This window comes from Gobio gobio (assembly GCF_949357685.1).
Source record: "Gobio gobio genome assembly, chromosome: 19".
In the NCBI taxonomy this organism is placed as follows: Eukaryota; Metazoa; Chordata; class Actinopteri; order Cypriniformes; family Gobionidae; genus Gobio; species Gobio gobio.
In genome coordinates, this window is record NC_137112.1 from 21,337,003 (window position 1) to 21,360,204 (window position 23,202).

A 23,202-nucleotide genomic window follows, 5' to 3' on the forward strand; every position below is an offset into this window, starting at 1 on the left:
GAGTCGTTTTTGTGAGAAAATGTTACTTCCGCATCTAAAAATGCCAAAACCGGACGTGACATAACGAGAGGGAGTGCGGTGAATTTCAACGATAGGAAAACAATGGATCGCAATGACAGCTCGGACGCTGATTATAAATGTTTATTAATACTCATATGGCAGACCACAGCCATACAATTATGACACGTCACATGACACATTCTTTTAATGAGAACTCTGTGCTGCAGGTCGTCCGAAAACAGTCTAACTTAACTGTACAAAACAATGCAATTTATCTACATTTCAGGGGGAGGGATTATACAGCAGGGGAGGAGACATAGGAAAATAGGGACACACCCCAAACATTCCTGTCTCATCAGCCGTAATTCAATCAGCATAACAGTGTCATTCAAATGCATAGATGCTAATACAATCCCTCAAGCAGTATTGCGCTAAGCTTGTCATGGTACATAGTCAGGAAGTACATAAAGACAAAATACTTAATGTCTCAAACTAGGGCTGAAACGATACATCGAGTTACTCGATTAACTCGATTACAAAAATTCCGAGGCAAAAATTCTGCCTCGAAGCCTCGTTAAATACCTATGATGCGCACTATACACGCAGGGATCTGATTCACACGGACCGCTGTTCAATGTTCAGGAAGCACACCATAGCGCGTGATACATTTTGAATTTAGTTGGCGCGATGGCGGAGAGTAAAGATGTCAATAAACGGAAGAGAATGTCTAAAGTTTGGGATCATTACATTCTTAAAAAAGAAGAGAACAAGGTGCAATGTGTCTGTTGCAAAGTATACCTGGCATTTCACAGCGGTAGGACTTCAATGGTAACGTAGCCTAAGCCTATACATTGATGTTCGCTGATTTTAATCCCATACTATATTTGTAGCGATGTCGTGATGCGGTTTGACTAGATATGGTGTTTAGCTTTGATGATTTTAAGTAGTAAACGTATTCACGTTCAATTGCAAGAGAGTATTGCCTAAAAAAAGAACCCCTTCACACACACATATGCACGCTTGTCTCTCTCTCACGCGCCAGTCAGACCAATCGCGGCAATGAATCACATATGCTTAAACTTTTATGTAGCCACGCAACAATAATTTCAGCATGCATTCATTGTATACACCGGGACGTGATGTTGTGACGCGATTTTTCGAACGGATGCTTCACCTAAAATGCAGCGCAATGCAAGTGATGCAAGCCAAATGCAGCTTTCTACTGAAAATTAATGTATGTATTTCTGCCGTACCAAACTGCAATGAAGCAACTGGTCTGACTGGGGCGTCACTCTTCCACACATCTACATAAAACAGATAGTTACTTTGATGTCAGGGCTAGATTACAGCATGAAACCTGTTGTGCATATGAATAAATTAAATAGCTTTTCCTCTTAATTTTCGTTCTATTTTTAAAACATTTTAAATCCTGCATTACCTTTTCATATGGTATTTTCATACAAGGTTATATATTAATCTCGAAAAAAATTTAACCTGCAATATCCCCTTTAAAGGGCCGGACCTAATATTCTGTGTGATTATTGTTAATCAAACTATAAGCATATTTGTTTTTGATGATTTAATTTCTTTATTGAATGTTACTGTTAATCAGAGGTGTCAAAAGTATTCACATTCATTACTCAAGTAGAAGTATAGATACTAGGGTTTAAAAAGACTTCTGTAGAAGTTGAAGTATCAACTCAAGCTTTTTACTCAAGTAAAAGTGTAAAAGTACTGGTTTCAAAACTACTTAAAGTATAAAAGTAAAAGTAATGTAAGGGGAAACAATGCCATTAAAGGGGTAGTTCACCCAAAAATGAAAATTCTGTCATCATTTACTCACCCTCAAGTTGTTCCAAACCTGTATGAGTTTCTTTGTTCTGAAGATATTTTGAAGAATGTTTGTAACCAAGCAGATTATATGCAACCATTGACTGCCATAGTAGGGGCAAAATGCTATGCCAGTCAATGGTTGCATATAATCTGCTTGGTTACAAACATTCTTCAAAATATCTTCAGAACAAAGAAACTCATACAGGTTTGGAACAACTTGAGGGTGTGTAAATGATGACAGAATTTTCATTTTGGATGAAGTATCCCTTTAAGGACAAAAGATTAGGCCGCGCCACAGTGCATACCCCACCTCCTCAAAAAAAAAAATTTCTAAAGGCCATAATGACTATAATGTTATATTAAAAAGTTAATGTTTAAATGTTTTAGATGCATAGGCTACCCGTTTCAGCTGCATATATTCCCATTGAAAATCAACGCACTTTAGGACAATGCAAATACATTAAAGAACCACATGTGTACTGAGCAAACAGTCAAAATTCAGAGGCATGTTATCAATAACCATTTTTTGAATGTGTGATCAGTGTGGCCAGATTGGGTTGACGATTTCCAGCCCAAAAACTCACCAAATGTACATTTATATTCAAAAAATGGTTATTGATAACATGCCACTGAATTTTGACTTTTTGCATCTTTACAATACTTATAGGCAACTAGTCACTCCAAGAAAAATCCCAAAACTTTAACTGCCAAAATAATGTGATATTATTTTATTGCCATACCAATCAATGTTGATAAGTAAGTTATCATTTTATCTCCTTAAAACATAACATTGATGATTAAAGGGTAACTAAACCCTAAACCAACTTTTTTTAGTTAATGATCTGTAATACTGGGGCTTTATTAATGCTGTTCATTGATTTGAGTAAATGTTTTGACATTTGAGTATAAAGTGTTTTAATTCTATAAAATATGGTGTAAAACCGCCAAAGTGCTGCCCTCTTAAGGTTGAACGGTGGCTACTGCAGTTGAATTTTCCTATTGGACGTTGTGGTACATCGTGACGTAGGATGGTACCTCCAACGGCTCACTATCCGCGCCCCTGGCACGAGCTCACCACGCCCTCAGAAATGTTTCCCCCAATCACACGATGAGAACGGCTTCACTCCAGTATGAACTGTCATGTTACATGAAGTAAACATTATGAATGAAACTCACTTGACACTTGCTTTAACATTGTATTGAAGAAAATACGGTTAAATAATGCAGTTGTCAGTACACGTCAGGCTTTTCTTGCGATATTATTGCCGCCCGTCATGTGTACAGATCATTTTCATACATGAGACGCGCTTTCAAACCCTGACACGTAAGTGGTTGCCGCGGACGCAGATAGATTAGGTCAGTTCTCTTGCGCGGCTGCTTCACTAGCATCGTCGGCATCGGGATTTAACGCAGTTTGAGCAGCGGCTCGCATTGATAAGGCTCCGGGTTTGTGTCTGTTACAGACAATCCACCCTCCTCCACTTCAGGTGAAGGTAAGAGAAATGACCGCTCTGTTGCAAAGCTGGCGTCACTCCAGTCATTCTCCATCTTTGCGACTCGCGATCTGACAGCTGTCAGTCAATCTGTCACTGCGGGTCTCAGGTGCACGCCCTCCGCTCAGCCCCGCCCTCGGTTCGTCCCCTCTGTGTCCGCCGGGCTCTGCCCACTTTTCCAGCATTTTTTGAAAATTGCCAGTGGGTGGAGTTAAGCTCTGAGCAGGGGTTTAGTTACCCTTTAAAAAAAAATCTATTTCCCAGTAAAACGGATCAAATATGACTATATTATGTCCAGGTAGAAACTGTCTAAACGGCAATCCCTCAGAAAAACACAATGTCAACAATAAGCCAGAAGAAGAAGCCAATTTACGTGCAAAAAGTGCCCAATATAGAGATTGGAAAAAGCAATGTAATTAACAGGCATTTCACACGTTAATGCACACACCACTGTCAAAATGCGTAATTCATTGAACATAAATCCGCCAACAAAAAATAACAACAAAGCGTTTACCATTGTGTTGCACTGCTTTGACAAAACTACAGTACGTCTTTCGTGAAGTACATGGCACATGCACTTAGCACAGTCCAAACGGATTAATCGTTGATTTAAACCTTTCAGCATCTGTCAGGGTTGCAAGTTGCAGATGTCCAGAGTGTGTATATGACGATGGACAGGAGTCATGGTTATATTTATAAAGAGTCTTCGAGTCCAGTGTTGTGCGTGAACGAGTTCAAAAGAACGCGTTCATTGAACACGCTCATTTTTTCGTGAACGTTGAACTGAACGCAACACATTTTTTTAATAAAGAACTTGAACGTGAATTAGTTCACATTATGTGTCATGAACGGCAGACATCACTGTAAATGAACGTTGGAATTTGTTTTCCATTGAAAACTGAGTGACATCTGTTTTCTCTTTTGAAACGCAACGAGAGAAAGTTCCTCCCTCCTGTATTCTCGCTGGTGCCGCTTAAATCATGTATCACCAGACAGAAATAGTTTTGACATTGTGTGCGCAATGCATTGCGGGCAACGTAGTGTCCGGCTGGGAATAGTTGAAAAGCATACTGGCTTCCGCACAACGTTACCCGTGATGAATTGCAGCAGAGCGGGGTAGGCATAGCAACGCCGCGTAGCAGGCAACGACGAGAGCGCGGAGGGCTAGAGGAGCGAGAGAGAGAGAGAGACAGACCAAAGACGAGAGTGAGAGAAAGCGCTGCAATTTAAAAAAAATGGCTAGTGGAAGTGATGGCACGGAGACGGACACCGATTCTCCTTATGAACATTTAAAACAATTTTACACTCTTGCAAACCAAGACAAAATAAAGTTTTTTGTGCCTTTGAGTTTTGCCTTCATTACCTTCATTCAAGAGTTTTGCTAATTTCATACACACACATATGTATATATAATATCATATATATCAAATAATATATAGGCTACATATTTCATATTATATATTCTTTTTTTAATTAAATGCTGGTAGATTTCATTGCACTAAGTATAGAACTGGTCTACCTTGTCTGTACTGCTGCAAGTTTCATCACCTGGTAAGAAACCCACAATTGCAGTGTCATGAGCAAATGTCTACAATGAGCAGCTTCAAAGAACGTATAGTGATTTCTAGCTCGTAGTGTGAAAAAAAGTATTTATTTGAATATCTCACGAAAAAAGTAAAATGAACTGAACTTTGAACTAGTTCAGAATTAAAATTGTGAACTTTGAACGTGAACTGTTCACTTTGAGCATGTATGAACTGAACTTGAACTAGTTCAGAAAAGCTGTGAACTGGCACAACACTGTTCGAGTCACAGGTGTAATTCACGTTTGAGAGTTGAGTCACTTTCCCACTCTTTACTGTAGATACAACTTACTGTATATTTATGCCCCTGTCATAGCGATCACTGGAATATACAGCTACGAGTTATTGCGCTAAAAACCCGGCTAAAGTCATGAATGAGGCTGAGCACGTCTGCCTGCTGATCGCTGATTGGCTGAAAGTGCGTGCTCCTCGGCGAGAACCCGCCCTATCTGGCAGCATGGTGTGTGATTTGTGCAGGTGCAGGCGTGATTGATCGCCTACAACCCAATAGGGTGTCGGAATGGTTTGTGTTTATCCTTCTCATCCAACCACAATCAAATTCACTCTATCCGGATGGCGCGATTTTATCTGGATAGTTTTTTTTTTTTTTGACGACAAGCCGGAATGAAAACATGCCGAAATAACGAGGCTATTATTAAAATAGGAGTAGAAAGTACAGATAATTGCTTGAAAATGTAAGGAGTAGAAGTAAAAAGTAGGCTGAAAAATAATTACTCCAGTAAAGTATAGATACCCAAAATTTCTACTTAAGTAAGGTAACGAAGTATTTGTACTTAGTTACTTGACACCTCTGCTGTTAATTAGAGCTACTGTAGCTGAAAATAAAGCACTGTTTTTGTCATGTTATTTGTAATTTACATTTTGGCTTATTTAAAAAAAAATATATACAATTAAATGAAATATCTATATTGTTATTATGAAATTACATTTTATAAAATATTAAATTACTCGTATCATGAAATAAGATTTCGGTCATCCCAACCTGTTCAGAATAGTGGTTAGTGTTAACATGATTGATAATAAGGTGATAGTTGCCAACATCTCTGTAAGGATGTTCACACTGGCATGTATAGTTATTATTATATTATTATTTTTAAATAAAGATGGGGGAATGGTCAAAAAGCAGGGCAGGAACCTGCTGGGCAAGTGAGTTTTAGGGGTTTTAAAAAATTGCTCAAACAATGAATAGTAAGTTCGATCATATTATGATTAAATTACTTTTACTGTTTTTTGCCATGGTATTGATTCAGTATCGGTATCAAGGTATTTTAGTCTGGTATCGTATCGAAGTCATAATTTTGATATTGTGACAACACTTCTATATAATAAGTATTTGCTGATGTTCTCTTTTTTTTTGTTATGCTGCTTTACAAATTTGTACCTTTTTACATTTTTTGTTTTAAATTTTGTCAAGGGCTTGTTTACATTTATACTTTTTTATAGTACACCACTAAATGTTAACAAAGTTTTTAAGTAAAATTGTGATAAATTAGTCTATAGATTAATCGATAAATTAGTCGATAGATTAATCAATATAAAAATAGTCGTTAGCCCTTTTTTTCAAAAACATTTGATGCATTATAAATAACGAGCACTTTTATTGTTCCCGTATTATTTTCTTTAACAATATATTTTGATTAAGATAATTTCCTTATTGTCTGTGCAGAGGCTATTTTATTTAACCATGGCACATGCATTTTGTTTCTTTATATGATTAAGTATATGTTGTCCAACAACCTGTTTGCATTACCTTATAAGTATTTTATTTTTTGTTAGGCGATAACAAATTAGCAATTAGGGATGGAACTATTACCGGTTTCACAATAAACCACGATAAAATGTACTGACGGTTAGTAATATCGTTTAAAAATTAATTATCATTAAAACCGCGCATGATTATCACGATTTTGAAAACTCGCGGTAACGTGCAACGTTGTTTTTTGAATGAGAAGAAATGTCAGACAGCAGTGACAGCACTGAGGGGATTGTTCAGCCTTCTAAAAGGACCAAATCCGAGGTGTGGTCATATTTTGGCTTTTACAAAAGTCCTAAGGAAAATTTATCGAAGATGGTCACCCTGTCTGCAGAACATGCTGTAAGTCGCTGTAATAGGGGGAAACGTGTCAAATCTGCGAACGCAAGGCAAACTTGGACTTTGACCTCAATACCAAAACTACCACTCACACTAGCCACTTTGGCGGTTGAACTTATTCTTCTCAAAAGCCATCTGTTATAATCACATTGCGCATTATAACCAAACACACGTGTATAGGGATGAAACGGTATGGAAATTTCACATTACGATTATAGTGACCCAAATTATCACGGTTAACAATATTATCACGGTTTTGTTCAAATTAGATGAAAGTGTTCAAAAAGAACAGATGCACACACTTAAAACATTTCAACAAATTTTATATTTGAAAATCAACAAACAACAAATAACTAAAGCAGCTCTATGCACTTTAAGCTAGATTCTATTCTGTGGGATTTCCTTCCTTTTAATGGCCTTCGTCAATAGCAACGCATAAATTTGTCGTAAATATAATCTCTAATATTATCTCTGTAAATATATTCTCATCAGTGTTCAGTAGGGATGCACCGAATATTCGGCCACCGAAAATTTTCGGCCAAAAATGGCCCAAAAGTGCATTTTCGGTTTTCGGCCGAAAGACTTTTATCACCGAAACAATATGGCCGAAATGTTGTGATGACGCAAACAGAAACCGCGACCTGCACGTGCTTGTCTGAAGCAACATGTCAGCGGTGTGGACGTGTTTCAGTATATCTGAGAAACACCCACGTCTGCTCCATGCACAATCACTGACAGCGAAAGTAACTGAGAGTGAGAGCTAGTGAAAGAGCTACTCTTTAGTGAGAGCTGTTCAGTGCAACAGCTCATGTTCTCGATGAGAAGAGGACCAGACTTCACTGTGAATGCAATCTTTAACAGTGGGCATGTTTTAAGCGCGGAACACACTTCAATCCGAGTTCCCACACCAACATCGATCAACATGGATCACGAAATTCAAACGATAAAAGCCGTTTTGGCGCTCTTTAATGTGGCATCACTGATCACATCACAGTTCAAGCGGCGGCGCGCGCGCGCGTGTGAACGTGATCATCTGTGAACGCGATCGATCATCTCTTCCTTAAGAATAATGAATGAACATTGAGGACACAACTTACTGTCATGTATCATATGTGGTGTAATCGCTCAGTCAGTGTTTCAACGGCGGAAAGACCTCACTATAACTGCGGCTAAACTAAACACACAGTCATGTAAGAGCATCACATTTACCTCAGGCAGTCATTTAGTGTCCACAGCTGTTAGTTCACTTGAGAAATCAACTCTTTCACTAAATATATTACCTATATTAGCCGTTATATTCATTATATTCTACTTAACCTGTTAATGATATCTTGATTATTTCATGTATGTTTAAATAAACCTGTCATGAAAATGACAGACACAAATTATTATATTTCAACAACGAATTGGATAAAAAAATATTTTATAATTAAATTTAGAAGTTAAACATTTTAGTTTGAATTTTATTTTATACTGTGCATTGTTGCAATGTGCTAAATAAATATTGGCATACTTTGTAATTGATTTATTCTTTGAAACTTTAATATTAATTTAGGCATTTGCAATGCCTTGATTTTAGTAAAGTTAGTACACAGTCATAGCCATAAATGCAATGGTACTAATAATTGGCATAATTTATTTCGGTGTTTCGGTTTTCGGCCTTGGTTTCCTCTTTTTCTGTTTTCGGTTTCGGCCAAGAATTTTAATTTCGGTGCATCCCTAGTGTTCAGCAATGATGCATTTAAATCTAGCATTTTGTGTAAGAGCCCAAACAGTATCCTAGTGAAATAATGCATATCCATATTTCCATATGATTTGACAGTTTATTTCATTAAATATCAAAATTAGGGATGCACCGAATCCAGATTTTTGGGGTTCGGCCGAATACCGAATCCACTGGTCAAGATTCGGCCGAATCCGAATCCGAATACCGAATCCTACTCCCATCCGCAGTCCATTATCAAAGTAAACACATTAATGAAGTTAACAACGTCCACAGCAGTAGGGATGCCATTAACTGTTTTGGTCAAGTTTACTAAAGTAAACATTGTCGTGTATGTTCTTCTCGACGCTATTTCATGATGGTTTATAGAAAAATTACCCCGAGTCGTCCTCTGTTGTTTCAAAGAACAACCCAACGGAGAGCGCAGGAGGCGCGCGCTAGGGTTGTGCCGACATCAAGATGGAGCGCCACCATCGTGATGATGCCACGCCCCCGTTGCGAGTCTGACAGCGTGTTAGTTAAACTAAAAACTTAGCAGGGATTGCTCTGTAAATTAAATTGAGAATGTAACTAATGCATATATGCTATTTTAAATACTGTAGTCTATGCCAGATATATAGCCTACATTTTGAAATCATTTGAGGCTGAAACATCCATAAGCATGCGTGTTTATTTTAGCACTTCCGTCAGTGAAACAACACACTACAGCCTATAAAACATCTAAACGATTATCAGTAAATAATGGTAACCTCAAGAATATATGAAAATTAAATATTAGTTAGAAAAATATTTGATTCATACTATTTCCCCGCAAAGATGTGTCATATACCGCTCTGCGCTTTGAGAGGAATGGGACACTGAATAGACACCTTCTCGAATATCTTTGTCATCATATGTTCTACTGATGTTGCAAAGCAACACTTGTTGTAAAAGGTCTGAAGAGTGGATTTTATTTTCCACAGGGTCAAGACATTTAGACAATGTTTGATTATTCACTGCCAGAGAAAACGAAACTAAAATCACCGGCGTGTGTGTGTGTGAAAAGCGCTATTCAAATAAACCAAACTTGACGCGCCTTACCAAGTTTAATAACAAGAACAAACTGTGTTAAATAAAATTTGAAGTAAAAGGCTATTCGTCTTACAGTGTTTTTTATACTTTCCCACAGTAAAGGATGTGAAGTTATAATAGACTTAATTATAAGCAAACGAAAGGAAGAAACGTTTATAATCCCCTGCGAACATGGGTGCGACGCAAGTGAAGATTTGGGAAAAGAAACGAGATGTCCATGTCCATTGGGATAAAATGGACTAGGCCTATTGTTCAAATTCACGGAAAATTGAGTGACCAGATACAGATCGCAAAACAGAATTAAAAAGAGCTCTCTGATCATTATTTCCTTTCTAGGCTAAACAAAGCTTTGTGTTTCACCCCTGTGGTATTATTCACGTGAAACAGCATTCACATACAAAACACTGGGTTAGTAAAATAACGAAGTTATTTTTTTAAAGTAGAAAATAGTATTTATGTAAAGAGATATATTAAAATAAAAAGAGCTCAACTCTTAAGTGGAAGGAACCTATTTTTTCCCCCTCCCGTGCAACCTAGCGGATGAATCATTATTTGGGTTAATAAAAATAACAAAATGATGGTTTTAAGAGAATAGTATATGTAAAGATATATAGCCTAGTATATCTACCTATTTACCTAATTCCGGTTCTTCAAAGCTTACGGATTCAGTGTATTTTCGTTTTGTCATCTTAATTTGGTAATTATTTAAGTGAAAAATATTTAGTGTAGGCCTATTTTATTAATTTTATTTATATTTTATCTGATCTATAGATCTATATAGGCTTTTTGCAAGGTAAAATAAAATACATTTTGGCTGCTGTCTGTAGATTCCTTCATGCACAACTCGTATTCTCTCGGATGTTTCATATGCAAATGTTATAACAGCGGCTGTTGTTTAGGGTCCTTGTCATCACGAGACAAATCGGCATTGCAAATTGAACGCGTAGCTCAACTTGAATCGCCTTCTTTTGACTTAAAGTATACTGCCACGTTTTCTGTTCATGAGTTCCATTTTCACTTTCAACAGCGGCGTCATTACGTTCGACCAGCGGGGCGCGCATAGTGCAAGCCTAGGGTTCGGGTTCGGTGGAAAAAAATTCTGAGGTTCGGCAGAAACCGAACCCAGTCAAAAAGCCCAATATTCGGCCGAATCCGAACCCGAACCCTGGATTCGGTGCATCCCTAATCAAAATGTGTGCATCCTACCTGACACCTAGATGATCACTTTACAGTCAGTTTTATGACTGTCATTCTCTTCAAATGCTATTGAAGTTTGAAACGTGTATAACGTTACCAATGTTGTATGTAACTTTAGAGACGGTCCCTAAATTCGCCAGTGTTATGCCAGTCATATCAGATGCGCTGTGGCTCTGCTGTGTTTGTTTGAAACTATTTTTGCTGCTGAATTAGAACAAAATCTCCTGCATACATCCCACGTTTATCTCTGCTTTGAGTGTAGATTTCAGTGAGTGAGAGCGGTGCGCGCCCTGAAAAAAACTCTGGCTAATCTGAACGCCTCTGATTATGAGACATTGCATTCATAAACTCAATAGAAACACGTGTGAGTGGTTATAATGCGCAATGCAATTATAACAGATGGCTTTTGAGAAGACTATAATAAGTAGCCAAAATGGCTATAGTGTGCAGCCGAAATAACGTTACACACGCAAATGGCGGTTGTTAATGTCAAGCCCTGATTATTATCCCTTAAATGTCACCCTAGTCATGTCTGAATTTGTTTGTTCGCTTTACGTTATTATTTCCCAGACGTAGTTTTAGTATTGAGGTCAAAGTCCACTTGCCTTGAGTTCGTAGTTTTGAAGTGTTTTCCCTATTACATCGGCTTTCTTCTGGCATGTTCTGCAGACAGGGTGACCATCTTCGATTAAGTTTCCCTCAGGACTTTTGTAAAAGCCAAAATTTGACCACACCTCAGATTTGGTCCTTTTAGAAGTCTGAAAAATCTCCCGGCGCTGTCACTGCCTTCTGCCATTTCTTCTCATTCAAAAAAACAGCACTGCGCCTGCGTCAGACTGACACTGACTGGACAAGATTTACCGCAAGTTTTCACAATCGTGATAATCACACGCGGTTTTAATGATTATTTAATTTTATACGATATTACTAACCGTCACTAAATTTATCGTGGTTTATCGTGAAACCGGTAATCGTTTCATCCCTAGTTTCTAATAATCAGAGGCGTTCAGATTAGCCAGAGTTTTGTTCAGAGCGGCTCTCACTGAAATCTGCACTCAAAGCGGAGATGAACGGGCGATGTCCGCAGGAGATTCATTTGTCATACAGCGGTTGACTGTTTTTGTTCTATTTCAGCAGCGTTTCAAACAAACACAGCTGAACCACAGCACATCTGATATGACTGGCATAAAGTTGGCTTTACGTTCGAGATCCATTCAATTTAGAATGGACCGTCTCTAAAGTTACATACAAGATTGGTATACATGTTTCTAACTTCAATAGCATTTGAAGAGAATGACTTGCAGTCATAAAACCAGCTGTAAAGTGTTCATCAACTGTAGGTGTCAGGTATGATGCACACCTTTTGGATTTTTGATATTTAATAAAATAAACTGTCAAATCAAATGAAAATGTGGATATGCATTATTTCACTAGGATACTGTTTGGGCTCTTACACAAAATATGTTAGATTTAAATGTGTCAACACTGATGAGAATATTGATTGAGAATATATTTACAGAGATAATATTAGAGATTATATTTAATTAGATATATTATTTATGCGTTATGCGTTGCTATTGATGACGGCCATTATATGGAAGAAAATCCCACAATAGAATCTAGCTTAAAAAAAAAAGTGCATAGAGCTGCTTGATTTATTTGTTGTTTGTTGATTTTCAAATATAAAACTTGTTGAAATGTTTTAAGTGTGCATTTGTTCTTTTTGAACACTTTCATCTCATTTGAAGAAAACCGTGATAATATTGATAACCGTGATAATTTGGGTCCCTATAATCATGATGTGAAATTTCCATACCGTTTCATCCCTATTACCAATAAGGTTACATAGCTTTTAATAGTGAGTCTTTTGTTCTTGTAATCAGGCTCTCAAAGTCTATCAAAATTTGGATTTAGATTTATAGGCCAATATATCGTCTATCAGCTTTCAATGATCCGAGTGGATAAATGGTCTGTGTGGTGTGGTTTCATTCCGATTTTGCCACATAAACATTATATGAAACATTTATCAAACTCTAGTTTATAGAGGAAAATTACATCAACTTTCAGAACATTTCTTTCAGCTGATGAACGATAAAATCATTGACAGCCAAATAAGAATCCACCCGACTTTAAGAGAGACCAGCATTTAAAGCTGCAGATGACATAACATGCAGTCATGCTGTGCTTTAAGTTGTCTACTCACAGTTGTTGCACTTGTGGGTTGTTCATTAAATTAGATGCCTAAAGAGAATGACAATGAGTTAGTGAGGAGCATAAGTGAGCATTAATGATGAGCATTTAAGATATATTTCTACTCACCATGTTCATAAAGCCAGGGTTACTCAGCAAACCAGCCAGGTCGACTCCACCCAAACCCCCTGCCTATCAAAGATAAACACATGACCTTAAGCTTCTTTATTTTACACAAAGTGACAAAAACTGCCTGTTATCAGAGAGGTTCTGTGGACTCACTGGATTGGACTCCGTTTCCTTCATCTTCTGTTCTGCTATTTGCAGGTTGACTTTGTAGGTGTCATTGTCAGGGTCCAGCTCCAGTGCTTTCTTGTAGTAGCTCACAGCCTCTGAGTATTTGTTCAAACTTGCAAGAGCAAGCCTTGTTTTTAGGCAAAACATAAAAAGTAAATGCCACATCAACATCCCTCAATATCAGAATATCTGCAGGTTTTTTTTTTATTGAAGGCTTAAGATCTGTTTTATAACCTGCACAAATAAAATGAATACCATTTAGAACAAACCAATTCAGTCAACTGAAATTTGTTTATGTACCAATATATTACTGACACAATAATAATGCATTTATAGAAAGACAGATGACATACTATTGTGCCAAGAGTATTAAAAATGAATTGCTTAATAATGTTCTTAGGCTTTCCTTCCTGTGACGGGGTGGCCCAGAGAGAAGCCACATTGAAATAAATGCTAGATACAGTTTTTTTTTTTTTTTAAATACCAATTATAACTAGAAAAATATATTTTATGCATAATGGAGGATTCTCCATTATGAATCCTCCATTACTCACTCACTGAAATCTACACTCAAAGCAGAGATAAACGTGGGATGTAAGCAGGAGATTTTGTTCTAATTCAGCAGCGAAAATAGTTTCAAACAAACACAGCAGAGCCACAGCGCATGTGATATGACTGGCATAACACTGGCAAATTTAGGGACCGTCTCTAAAGTTACATACAACATTGGTAACGTTATACACGTTTCAAACTTCAATAGCATTTGAAGAGAATGACAGTCATAAAACTGACTATAAATCCTGAAATATTTTGATTTAGTATTACATGGGCACATGAATTAAAAAATAATAATAATGATGTACATGGATAAATCATTTATAATAAATACTGCAGTAATAAGAACTTTCAAATTTGATTTCATGGTGACTTTAAAATGTGCAGTGGTCATATTTAATAAATCATAACCTTCTGAAGTTTAATCAATCACATTACACTGTATCATAATTGTTTTTCTTCTACGATTTAAAATGTTATGACCTTACATTTTTTGGAAAAAGAGGTGCGAAGAAATTAATTTCCATCGATGTGACATTAACATAAAACTAAATGCATCAATTGACCTTAAATAATTTCTCTAAAAAAGGTGCAAAAATGCACTGTACATTTTAACAGGAAAAAATTAAATTACCCCATCCGTCCATATGCTTTACTGTAGTTCGGATCGATTCCAATGGCACGTTCACAGTCTTGAACAGCTCCAGCGTAGTTCCCCAGTTTGCTGTAAGCTGCAGCTCTAAAAGTAATAAAATATAATAAAAAAAAAGTATAAATACTATCAAATATTAATTTAGCATCAAATACGGTAAACCCAGCTCACACATTTGAACACTTCAGCGTTTCTAAATGATTAGGGCTGGGACGCCTACCACGGGTCTGAGATCGTCACCGCCATCACCGCAAAAAAAAAAACTTTGCCCTGCACATGTGTGCACGTTGTGTCTAATTCCATGGATTCATTGATTCTAATTACATGGATTGTGTCTAATGACGTGTGTCTTATATGGATTCAAGGTTTTCTAAACAAAACTTCATCAAACGATGGAGCAAATCCGACCTTTTGCGAGTTGGGGAGCGCAATGTTCCATTATAACATTCCATTTGTATTGACAATTAGGCCTATATGCGAGAGTACCTGTGTAATGTCTTGTAGCCTATCATTTGAATTTAATTTTACTAAAGCATAAAATACAGGCGCATAAGCAGGACCTCAGATTTTAATTGCACGTGCTTAACACAATTCTCTCACGTGGTTGCGCAGCCCACAATAGCAGGTAGGTAGATAGTAGGGGTGGTGAAAAAAAAAATCGATTATCGATTAATCGCGAGTATTTTATGGACGAGTATGAATCGATAATTAAATTTTCAAAAATCGATTTTTTTATTTATCTAAACCTGACACTACCACCGTGTGTGTGTGTGTTCATTAGATGAATGTAAATCTGTCGTTAATGCTGAGATGATTCTAAGGGAACACTCTAGAAATCCTCCCGCCTCGCCTCCTCTGGAGCTCAGGCACATTAGCATTAGCGCGTTAGCACGGCTCAGATTCGCGCACAAACACCGAATAAACGCCTTCAATCCACAGATTTATGAGCGCTTCAGATGAGCGAGCGCGACACACATCGACGCGCACATTTGCGGGAATAAAGGCGATCCTGAGGACGCGATGAGCGGATCACACACACACACACAGCCGGACTGATGCTGGAAACACACCGCCGCTCCGCTGCACCGACCCGCGGCTCCCGCTCACGGAACCGAACCGGCCTCGACACTCCTCCGACACGAACCCGTTTTTCTTCTGTCGTTTTTTTTCCCCTTTTGTCTTTCTCACGTCAGGAAACGAACGTGAGGAGCTCGAGCGGTCCACGCGCTCCCGCCCCCTCACGCGCGCACCGCATCCATCACTCTTGACATTTTGTCACTGTGTTCTACAGTACAGTATATAAGCTGAAGCTACAGTAAGTTGTTCAAAAATGTTCATTTTGTCTTCTTAATGATTAAATTGGACAATTTTCTTCTAGAAAGACAAGGTGTTTAGGTGGAGAAAACTTCTTTACCTTGACATGTTTCGACTGCAACCTGCAGTCTTCCTCCACCTGAACACGTTGTTTTCCTAGAAGAAAATTGTCCAATTTCTACAGTATGTTGGTTCTGATCTACTTCCTAAAGGAAATAAGGCTTTCATTTATTTGTTATTGTTTAGTTCAACTTGATGAGTCACAACACAATGTGATGTATTCATTTCTGTGTAACTACACGACACTACACGACAAGTGCTTTGAGTTGTTGTTACTCAATAAAAGAGTTAAGTAATTCAGTAGCTGACTTTTTTTTTATACTGCAATCACTTTGTAGTGTATTTTCGTTTACTGTTGTGAAATGGAAAATCAATAATCGCTAATCGAGAATCGTTAATAATCGAAAATCGACTGTAATCGAATCGGGACTTCAATAATCGTAATCGAATCGGGAAATCAGACAGATTAACCACCCCTAGTAGATAGAAGTACTGAAAGCATAAAAAGAACGCACCGCCCAGGCCATGGGTTTGTGTCGAACGCTGGTGACCGCTTTCTCCCATAGCTGGCAAAAAAAAACAACAGCTTTAGAAAGAACAAAGTGAGCTGGACCTGCCTCAGCACTCCTTAGTACTGGTAAGTTTTAACTCTCTTCCAACACTGTTTAGGAAAGATTGACTACAAATAAGCTGGGCCTGCGAAATTTCATTCAATATTTTCAATAAATAATCTATTGCATGTGATTCTGAAATTCCAATTTCATTAAAAGGCTATCGAAAAAGATATCTGTCTGGCAGGCTTATGCTGGGTACACACCAAAAGATAATCGGGCTGATTTTGGGCCGATTTCCCCCCTTCCGACAATCCTAGCTATGTCCCGATTATCTTGATGGTTCTAAAGATTATCTTATCAGATTTTCCTGTGGTGTGAAGGGTGTTAAGAGTGTCCGAACCTGCTCGGAAGAACTTCGGAGCCGTCTCGATCGTGAATCGTAAATATTCAACATGTTGAATATTTACGATCAGAAATCCTGATGTGTGGGGGGAACCCCGAGGACAAAAGCGCGCACACTCACGTGAAACGAAATAATATTCAATCCGAAAGCACACTGAGAGATGAAATAGTCATGAACTGTAAGAAACTCTGACTATAAAAACAACTATTTAAAGTTTATTTAATAAGGCAATTTCAAAGAGAATAATATATATTTTCCAGTTGACACCTGAAAACAACAATTATAAAAAGCAGTGTGATTTTTTTACCATTACTCACCTCTAGCTCACTCTGTGACATCAGTGTTTCCCACACATAGACTAATTAGTGGCGGTGCGCCACAGAATCAACCGGCCGCCACACATTGCGCGGTGTTATTCATTAACTTTTTAAAGCTATTTAAAACACACAGCGTATTCGTTCATTTCCTTTCCCTGCTCTCTCTCCATCTCTCTGTCACTCATGCGTCTCTCTCTCTCTTTCTCTCAACCCTGCTTTTGATATGAAACTTGAAAGTCTAAGCTTTTAAAATTGAATACGAAAATCAAACAATAAATATAGCGTTTTGGCGCTAATGTGGCATAAAAGTTAAAGCCAGAGGCGTGGAAAAACAGAGTTGCAACATGCTCTCATCTCCCGGCGGCGCGTGAGCTTATTTTTAGGCTTTGCATTTAAATACATATTTATGATCAAACACTAGCTTTCTTTAAATGTGAAATTTTAAAACGTTAATAACTTTCATCCTAATATTTTTAATGATACTTATACAAGCACACACAAGTGAATATTAATGAATGCGAGCACATAATTTAACCCAAGAAAAGTTTAAAATAGTGCTAAAAAGGCAAACTTTCTTTATATGTACAGTAGGCTATATGAATTTATACTGAATCAAGATCGAAATCAATATTTGTGCCAATCACCGCCATGCTTATTCTGAAGTCTCGCGAGATTTTGCGAGATTTCCTGTGTTTACAGTCGGGACTCTTGTTGAAAATCTGTTTGTGTGTGGTGTGCTGTCTTTGTCACATCATGGCACACCACACACTATAGGAGCAAAACGGTTAAATCTAGGATTATCTGCCCTCATGTTTGTGGTCTATCACATTTTGAAAATCTTATAAGATGTAAAAAATCTTTTGGTGTGTACCCAGCATTACAATCACAGTAGTGTGCGACACTTTGTTCAATTAAATAGCCTTCGTTAAATATTTGAACCACTGAGACAAAAGCGCACACGAGATATATAAATTAATATAAATATGTAAAAATATGCAATATAAATAATATACAATCACGGTAGTGTGAGCAGCGACACTTTGTTCAATTAAATAGCCTTCGTTAAATAGCTCCACTGAGACAAAAGCGCACACCACACGAGATATGTAAATTTGATTGTTTGATGACGACGACTGTAATCTGAAAGTAAAAATATGGGAAATAAATAAACATGAACAAACAAATAAATATATATTACTGATCAATAAAGATAAATAAAAATGTGTTTGTTTGTCTTTGTTTATGCTGTTCCATCTTCAGATATCTCAGTCATGATCTGATCTGCTCTCTCAGCAAAAAATATGAAGGCTGGAATGTAAACCATAGCCTAGTCTAGATTTCGTTTTGCCTGCACTTTTTTTTCAGATTCTAAACGTTCAGTTCTAAACGTGAAAAAATAAATGTACAATAAACATGTTCCTTATTATGTTCAATTGCCTGCGCTGGTGTGTGCGTGTGCGGCTGTGCGAGAAAGACGAGCGGGAGCCGTTTAAAGCGGTTTACCGCTGAACCGCGGGATTTTTTTGCTTTTCAACCGCGGTAAGAAAAAATCCATACCGTCCCAGCCCAATAAATGATTACTAATAAATTAAAATTACTTGAATAAAAATTATGTAGTCAATTTATGTAGTCATATACTTCTAACATAATTCTATGTTTCTTGTTAAACCATTTATCATGATTTAGAATTTTTGGCTTTAAAGTATTGCACGATCAGTATTGTGTATCAAACAAATCATGATGTGTATCGTTACACACCTATAAAATAATGAAAATGCTAAAGCATTAAAAGCATGACTTAATGAATTTGTGCAAGTACCTGTTGCAATAGTAGACAGCATTTTGAGGATTAAGCTGGATGGCTTTAGAATAGAACTCAACAGCTGCACTAAAGTTCTCTACCTTCATCTGATTGTTGCCTGAAGGAAACATACATGCACACTTTGAGTGAGACAACCATATGAAACACTGTGTTAAGTTCTTGTTATGGTTTTTACCATCTGTTTTAAGATGCTCTGCCTCTGCTAACTGCTCCTCTGAAGGTGAATCACTGGATGAACTGGTCTTACCTTGTGTTGCACCAGTCTGCTATATATAACAGTTAATGAGAGAGCATCAGCACTATACATAAACATTTTTAAAACAACATGGTTTAGATGACATCCAAGATCAGCTTTTACCTGTTTAGTTGCGGAGGCAAATACCTCTGGCAGAGACTGACTGACTGCTAAGCTTTGGTCCTCTACAGAGATGCCAAATGCTGTCTCCAGGCACTGGATGGCAACTAGATAAATGGGCAAATTAGGACCTGGTAATTACAAACCAACAACATAACAGTGTCCACTGTCCAGCACTGATTATAGCACTAAGGTTTTACCTTCTAAGCTTTCTTGAGCATCTGATGACAGACCCCCAGAGGACAGATGATCATGGAGAAACTGGATAATGGAGAATGCAAGACGCTTTGTGTCAGCCATTCTGTCTTGAGGCTTGAACCTCACCAAATAAATTTGTGAAGCAAACCTAAGAGACCACCAATATAAGTGTTATAATTAACAAATACAACATTATTAACTAAACATATAAATGTTTGCAAATCAGTTTGACAAGAATGATAGAGCTTTAGTTGATTATGAGCTAACAAGTAAACGGTTTAAAATGACATTTTCTAGGTTTAATCCTTTTACTAAACGTGCTCAATTATCAACTCTAAACACTTGATTTAAATGATAAATAGTAGCCAAACTTCAGATCTTCGCGTCAGATATGTAACCATTGCGGTGAACGTGCTAAACCTTGAATATGCTCAATCATTTGCTGAATCAAAACGAAGTTATTATACCACGGAATATTCTAGCACACACTAGCTATTAGCTCATGCGAACAGTTTCTATTGGTTGGCTATACAACGTGTGCTAATTCTGTTAGCATTAGCTTCAGTTCGCTCATGTGATTTAACATCAAAACAAAAGAGGATTTAATGAGGATTGAAAGCGAGCTAGCAGCCTGTGACTTTTACTCTAGTGTCATTCAAGATGTTATTTGTTTATACATAATCTTAAATGTGTCTCTAATTCACACTTACCAGTTGTCTCTTCTCAAGGATCTCTAGCCAGACCCAGAAGTGTGACGATTCATTTGTGTGAGGCGCGCGCAAGGCTTCCGTAACGCGCGTGACGTCGCATGTTGAGTTATCGCTCAACCCTTGCAAACTTTATGATAAAACATTGATAGCCAATAACTTATAATAACTTTGTAATGCACGAGTCTGAGCAATTAAAGCGGCAGAAGAAATAGTATAGCATGCTTGTAAAATTTTTTTTTTTTTTTTAAAATCGTGTCGTAAAATCGTAGGCGTAGACGGATGGAGAGTCAGTGGCGCAAAAATGTAGTATGCAGTATGGCCCTGGCCCAAATGGCACCCTGAACACTCAAGGGCTGCGTTCGAAACCGCATACTACCCTACTATGTAGTATGTAAAAAGCAGTAGGCGAGCGAATAGTATGTACGAATCCTCAGTATTCATATAAGAGTAGGCGAGAATTACCGGGCGGATGAACTAATTCTCGCGAGTTTCGGACGTGCGTGTACTTAAATTGCGTCCGAATATGCCTACATACCTACTATATAGTAGGAGAAAACAGTACGTGAATGGAGTAGTATGTCCGAAACCTCAGTATTTATAAAACACAGTATAGGCGAGAAATCCCCGGATGGCCTACTGCGTCCGCCCAGATTCTGAAGTGTGCATCCGATGGACACTTTAATATCCCACGAGGCCATGGGGAATCATCATTTTCGAACGTGTCAGAGGACGGAGACGCAGCTGTTTTCAAGTGTAAGTACAACAAACTGAACCGCTGTTAATTGTATTTAAATTTCACATATTTAACAACCGACGAGGAAACTGTTGGTTTTAAGACATTAATATATATTAAATAGCCCATTGATATATTAAAGATATAAAATTTCATTTTCATTAAGCACACATACTTCTGAAGATGTATTAATCATCGTTTTCTTGAAAGCATTGCTTTAACTGTGTACAAGAACCTGATAAACGTTTGTTTAAAGAAAAGGTGTGAATGCACTCTTAAAGGCCTGTTCACACCGGGACGATTTTCGCACGCGTTTATCGCCGACGTTTAACGCCTCGGGACTAAACAATGGGCGCCAATGTGAGTGTTCACACCGACGCGCAAAACGCCAGGCGTAAAAGTATGGAGTCAGAATAGACTCATTAATAATTCACGCAAAAAACAAGATGCACACATGTGTAACCAATTTCACATGCATGAAACCAAATTCACGTGCACAAAAAACAATTCACGTGCGCAAAATAAAATATATTCATAAAATACATTTCACAAATGCAAAACACAATTCGTAGATTTACAACTGTGCACAAAAACTTTTGAATGTTTAAAATGTACACATTCATCCTGTAATGCGAATGTGCAAATCGTCATTCACGTGTGTGAATTGCCTTGGATGTGTGTGTGTGTGTGTTTTTGAGACTTTCCTGGCAGCGCAATCCTCCCTACACAGAGGAGTCGTACTCTTTAGCCAATCAGATTTAAGCTCATCAATCGGCCAATCATAACCGCGTGAGGGCGGGCCCACCTGAATGTTACGTCATCAGCGTTCGACCGCAGTTAGAGATCATGGCTAAGCAGCAGAGGTATGTATGTGAAGTTTGATCGGTTCATTTCTGTTTACTGAAACTAAGAACTTAGCAGTTAAGAAACTATCACTTCAACTGATCTCTGTGTGAAAATAAACATTTAGTAGTATTGATGGATTCTTATGTTTACTTCATAAAGAATTCTGCATATGCACGCCATACAAATGTAGGATTTTAGATTCATAAACTCCATAGAAAGCATAACAATGGTTTGAATGATGAGAGAAAGTGTATATAAATAGACGAATTAGATAAATAGATATTTTTCACGTGGTCTTTTATTTAACTATTATTTAATTAGGAAAGAGCAGTCACAACAGTGTGTTTGTACCTGCATGTCATGTCCACCACACATTCAACTGATAATAATTTATGTAATGAAGTGCATACATTGGAGACCATTTATATTTAATATATGCTTTGTTTTAACTTTAATCTGCACATATATGCAGTTTTATTGTTTCAGATTTCCCAGACAGATGATGTATGAAGTTGCAGAGACCAGTACCGTTACCTTACCATTCCTACTGTAATTCTTTCAAAACACTCATGTTGCATCCCTTCATTTTGACTGTTGTTTCAACAAGAGGCTGAAAGTCATGCATTGTTACTGTATTAATGTACACACTCAAGGAATAAAGCCCTGCTATGCATTATTAAATGTTCTTGTTTTATGTCAGAATTAAAAGATTCAAAGAGATTTGCTACAGTTGATGTATACGGTTTATTAATTTGAAAGTTTCTGAATCCTTTGGGAATAAAACCTATATGAAATGACTTGGCCATGATTAAAGAGAGTTCACCCAAAACATTTTTTTTTAATTCATTTACTCACCCTCAAGTTGTTCCAAACCTATATGAATTTCTGTTCTGCTGAACACAAAGGAAGATATTTGTAAGAATGTTTGTAACAAAGCACATCTCTGCAGCCATTGACTAACATAGCAGGGAGAAAAATACTATGTTAGTCAATGGCTGCAGAGATTTGCTTTGTTACATTCTTCTAAATAACTTCCTTTGTGTTCAGCAGAACAAACAAAACTCAGTACAGGTTGAGGGTGAGTAAATGATGAAGAAGCACAACATGTAGTACAGAGCAATATAATATATATATATAAAAAACATTGTATATAAATATATTCTGTAGCTGTGAGATTGGCTGA

General features: G+C 37.5%; 1 protein-coding gene across 2 annotated transcripts in view; it reads right to left on the reverse strand.

Moving 5' to 3' along the window:
* sgta (small glutamine rich tetratricopeptide repeat co-chaperone alpha) overlaps window positions 1–21,008 on the reverse strand; it is a 51,506-nt gene extending 30,498 nt beyond the window's left edge. Inside the window, exons 1-9 of one of the 2 annotated variants that reach the window (XM_079845271.1) lie at window positions 20,441–21,008; window positions 19,733–19,878; window positions 19,536–19,639; window positions 19,353–19,443; window positions 19,175–19,274; window positions 14,690–14,794; window positions 13,486–13,627; window positions 13,333–13,395; window positions 13,217–13,254 (exon numbers count right to left, since the gene is read on the reverse strand). In XM_079845271.1, the coding sequence (XP_079701397.1) occupies window positions 13,217–13,254; window positions 13,333–13,395; window positions 13,486–13,627; window positions 14,690–14,794; window positions 19,175–19,274; window positions 19,353–19,443; window positions 19,536–19,639; window positions 19,733–19,832 (743 nt within the window). In that variant the 5' untranslated portion in view covers window positions 19,833–19,878; window positions 20,441–21,008. The remainder of the gene's footprint in view (window positions 1–13,216; window positions 13,255–13,332; window positions 13,396–13,485; window positions 13,628–14,689; window positions 14,795–19,174; window positions 19,275–19,352; window positions 19,444–19,535; window positions 19,640–19,732; window positions 19,879–20,440) is intronic. The other variant, XM_079845272.1, reaches the window with a different exon arrangement.
* Window positions 21,009–23,202: the final 2,194 nt, after the last annotated feature.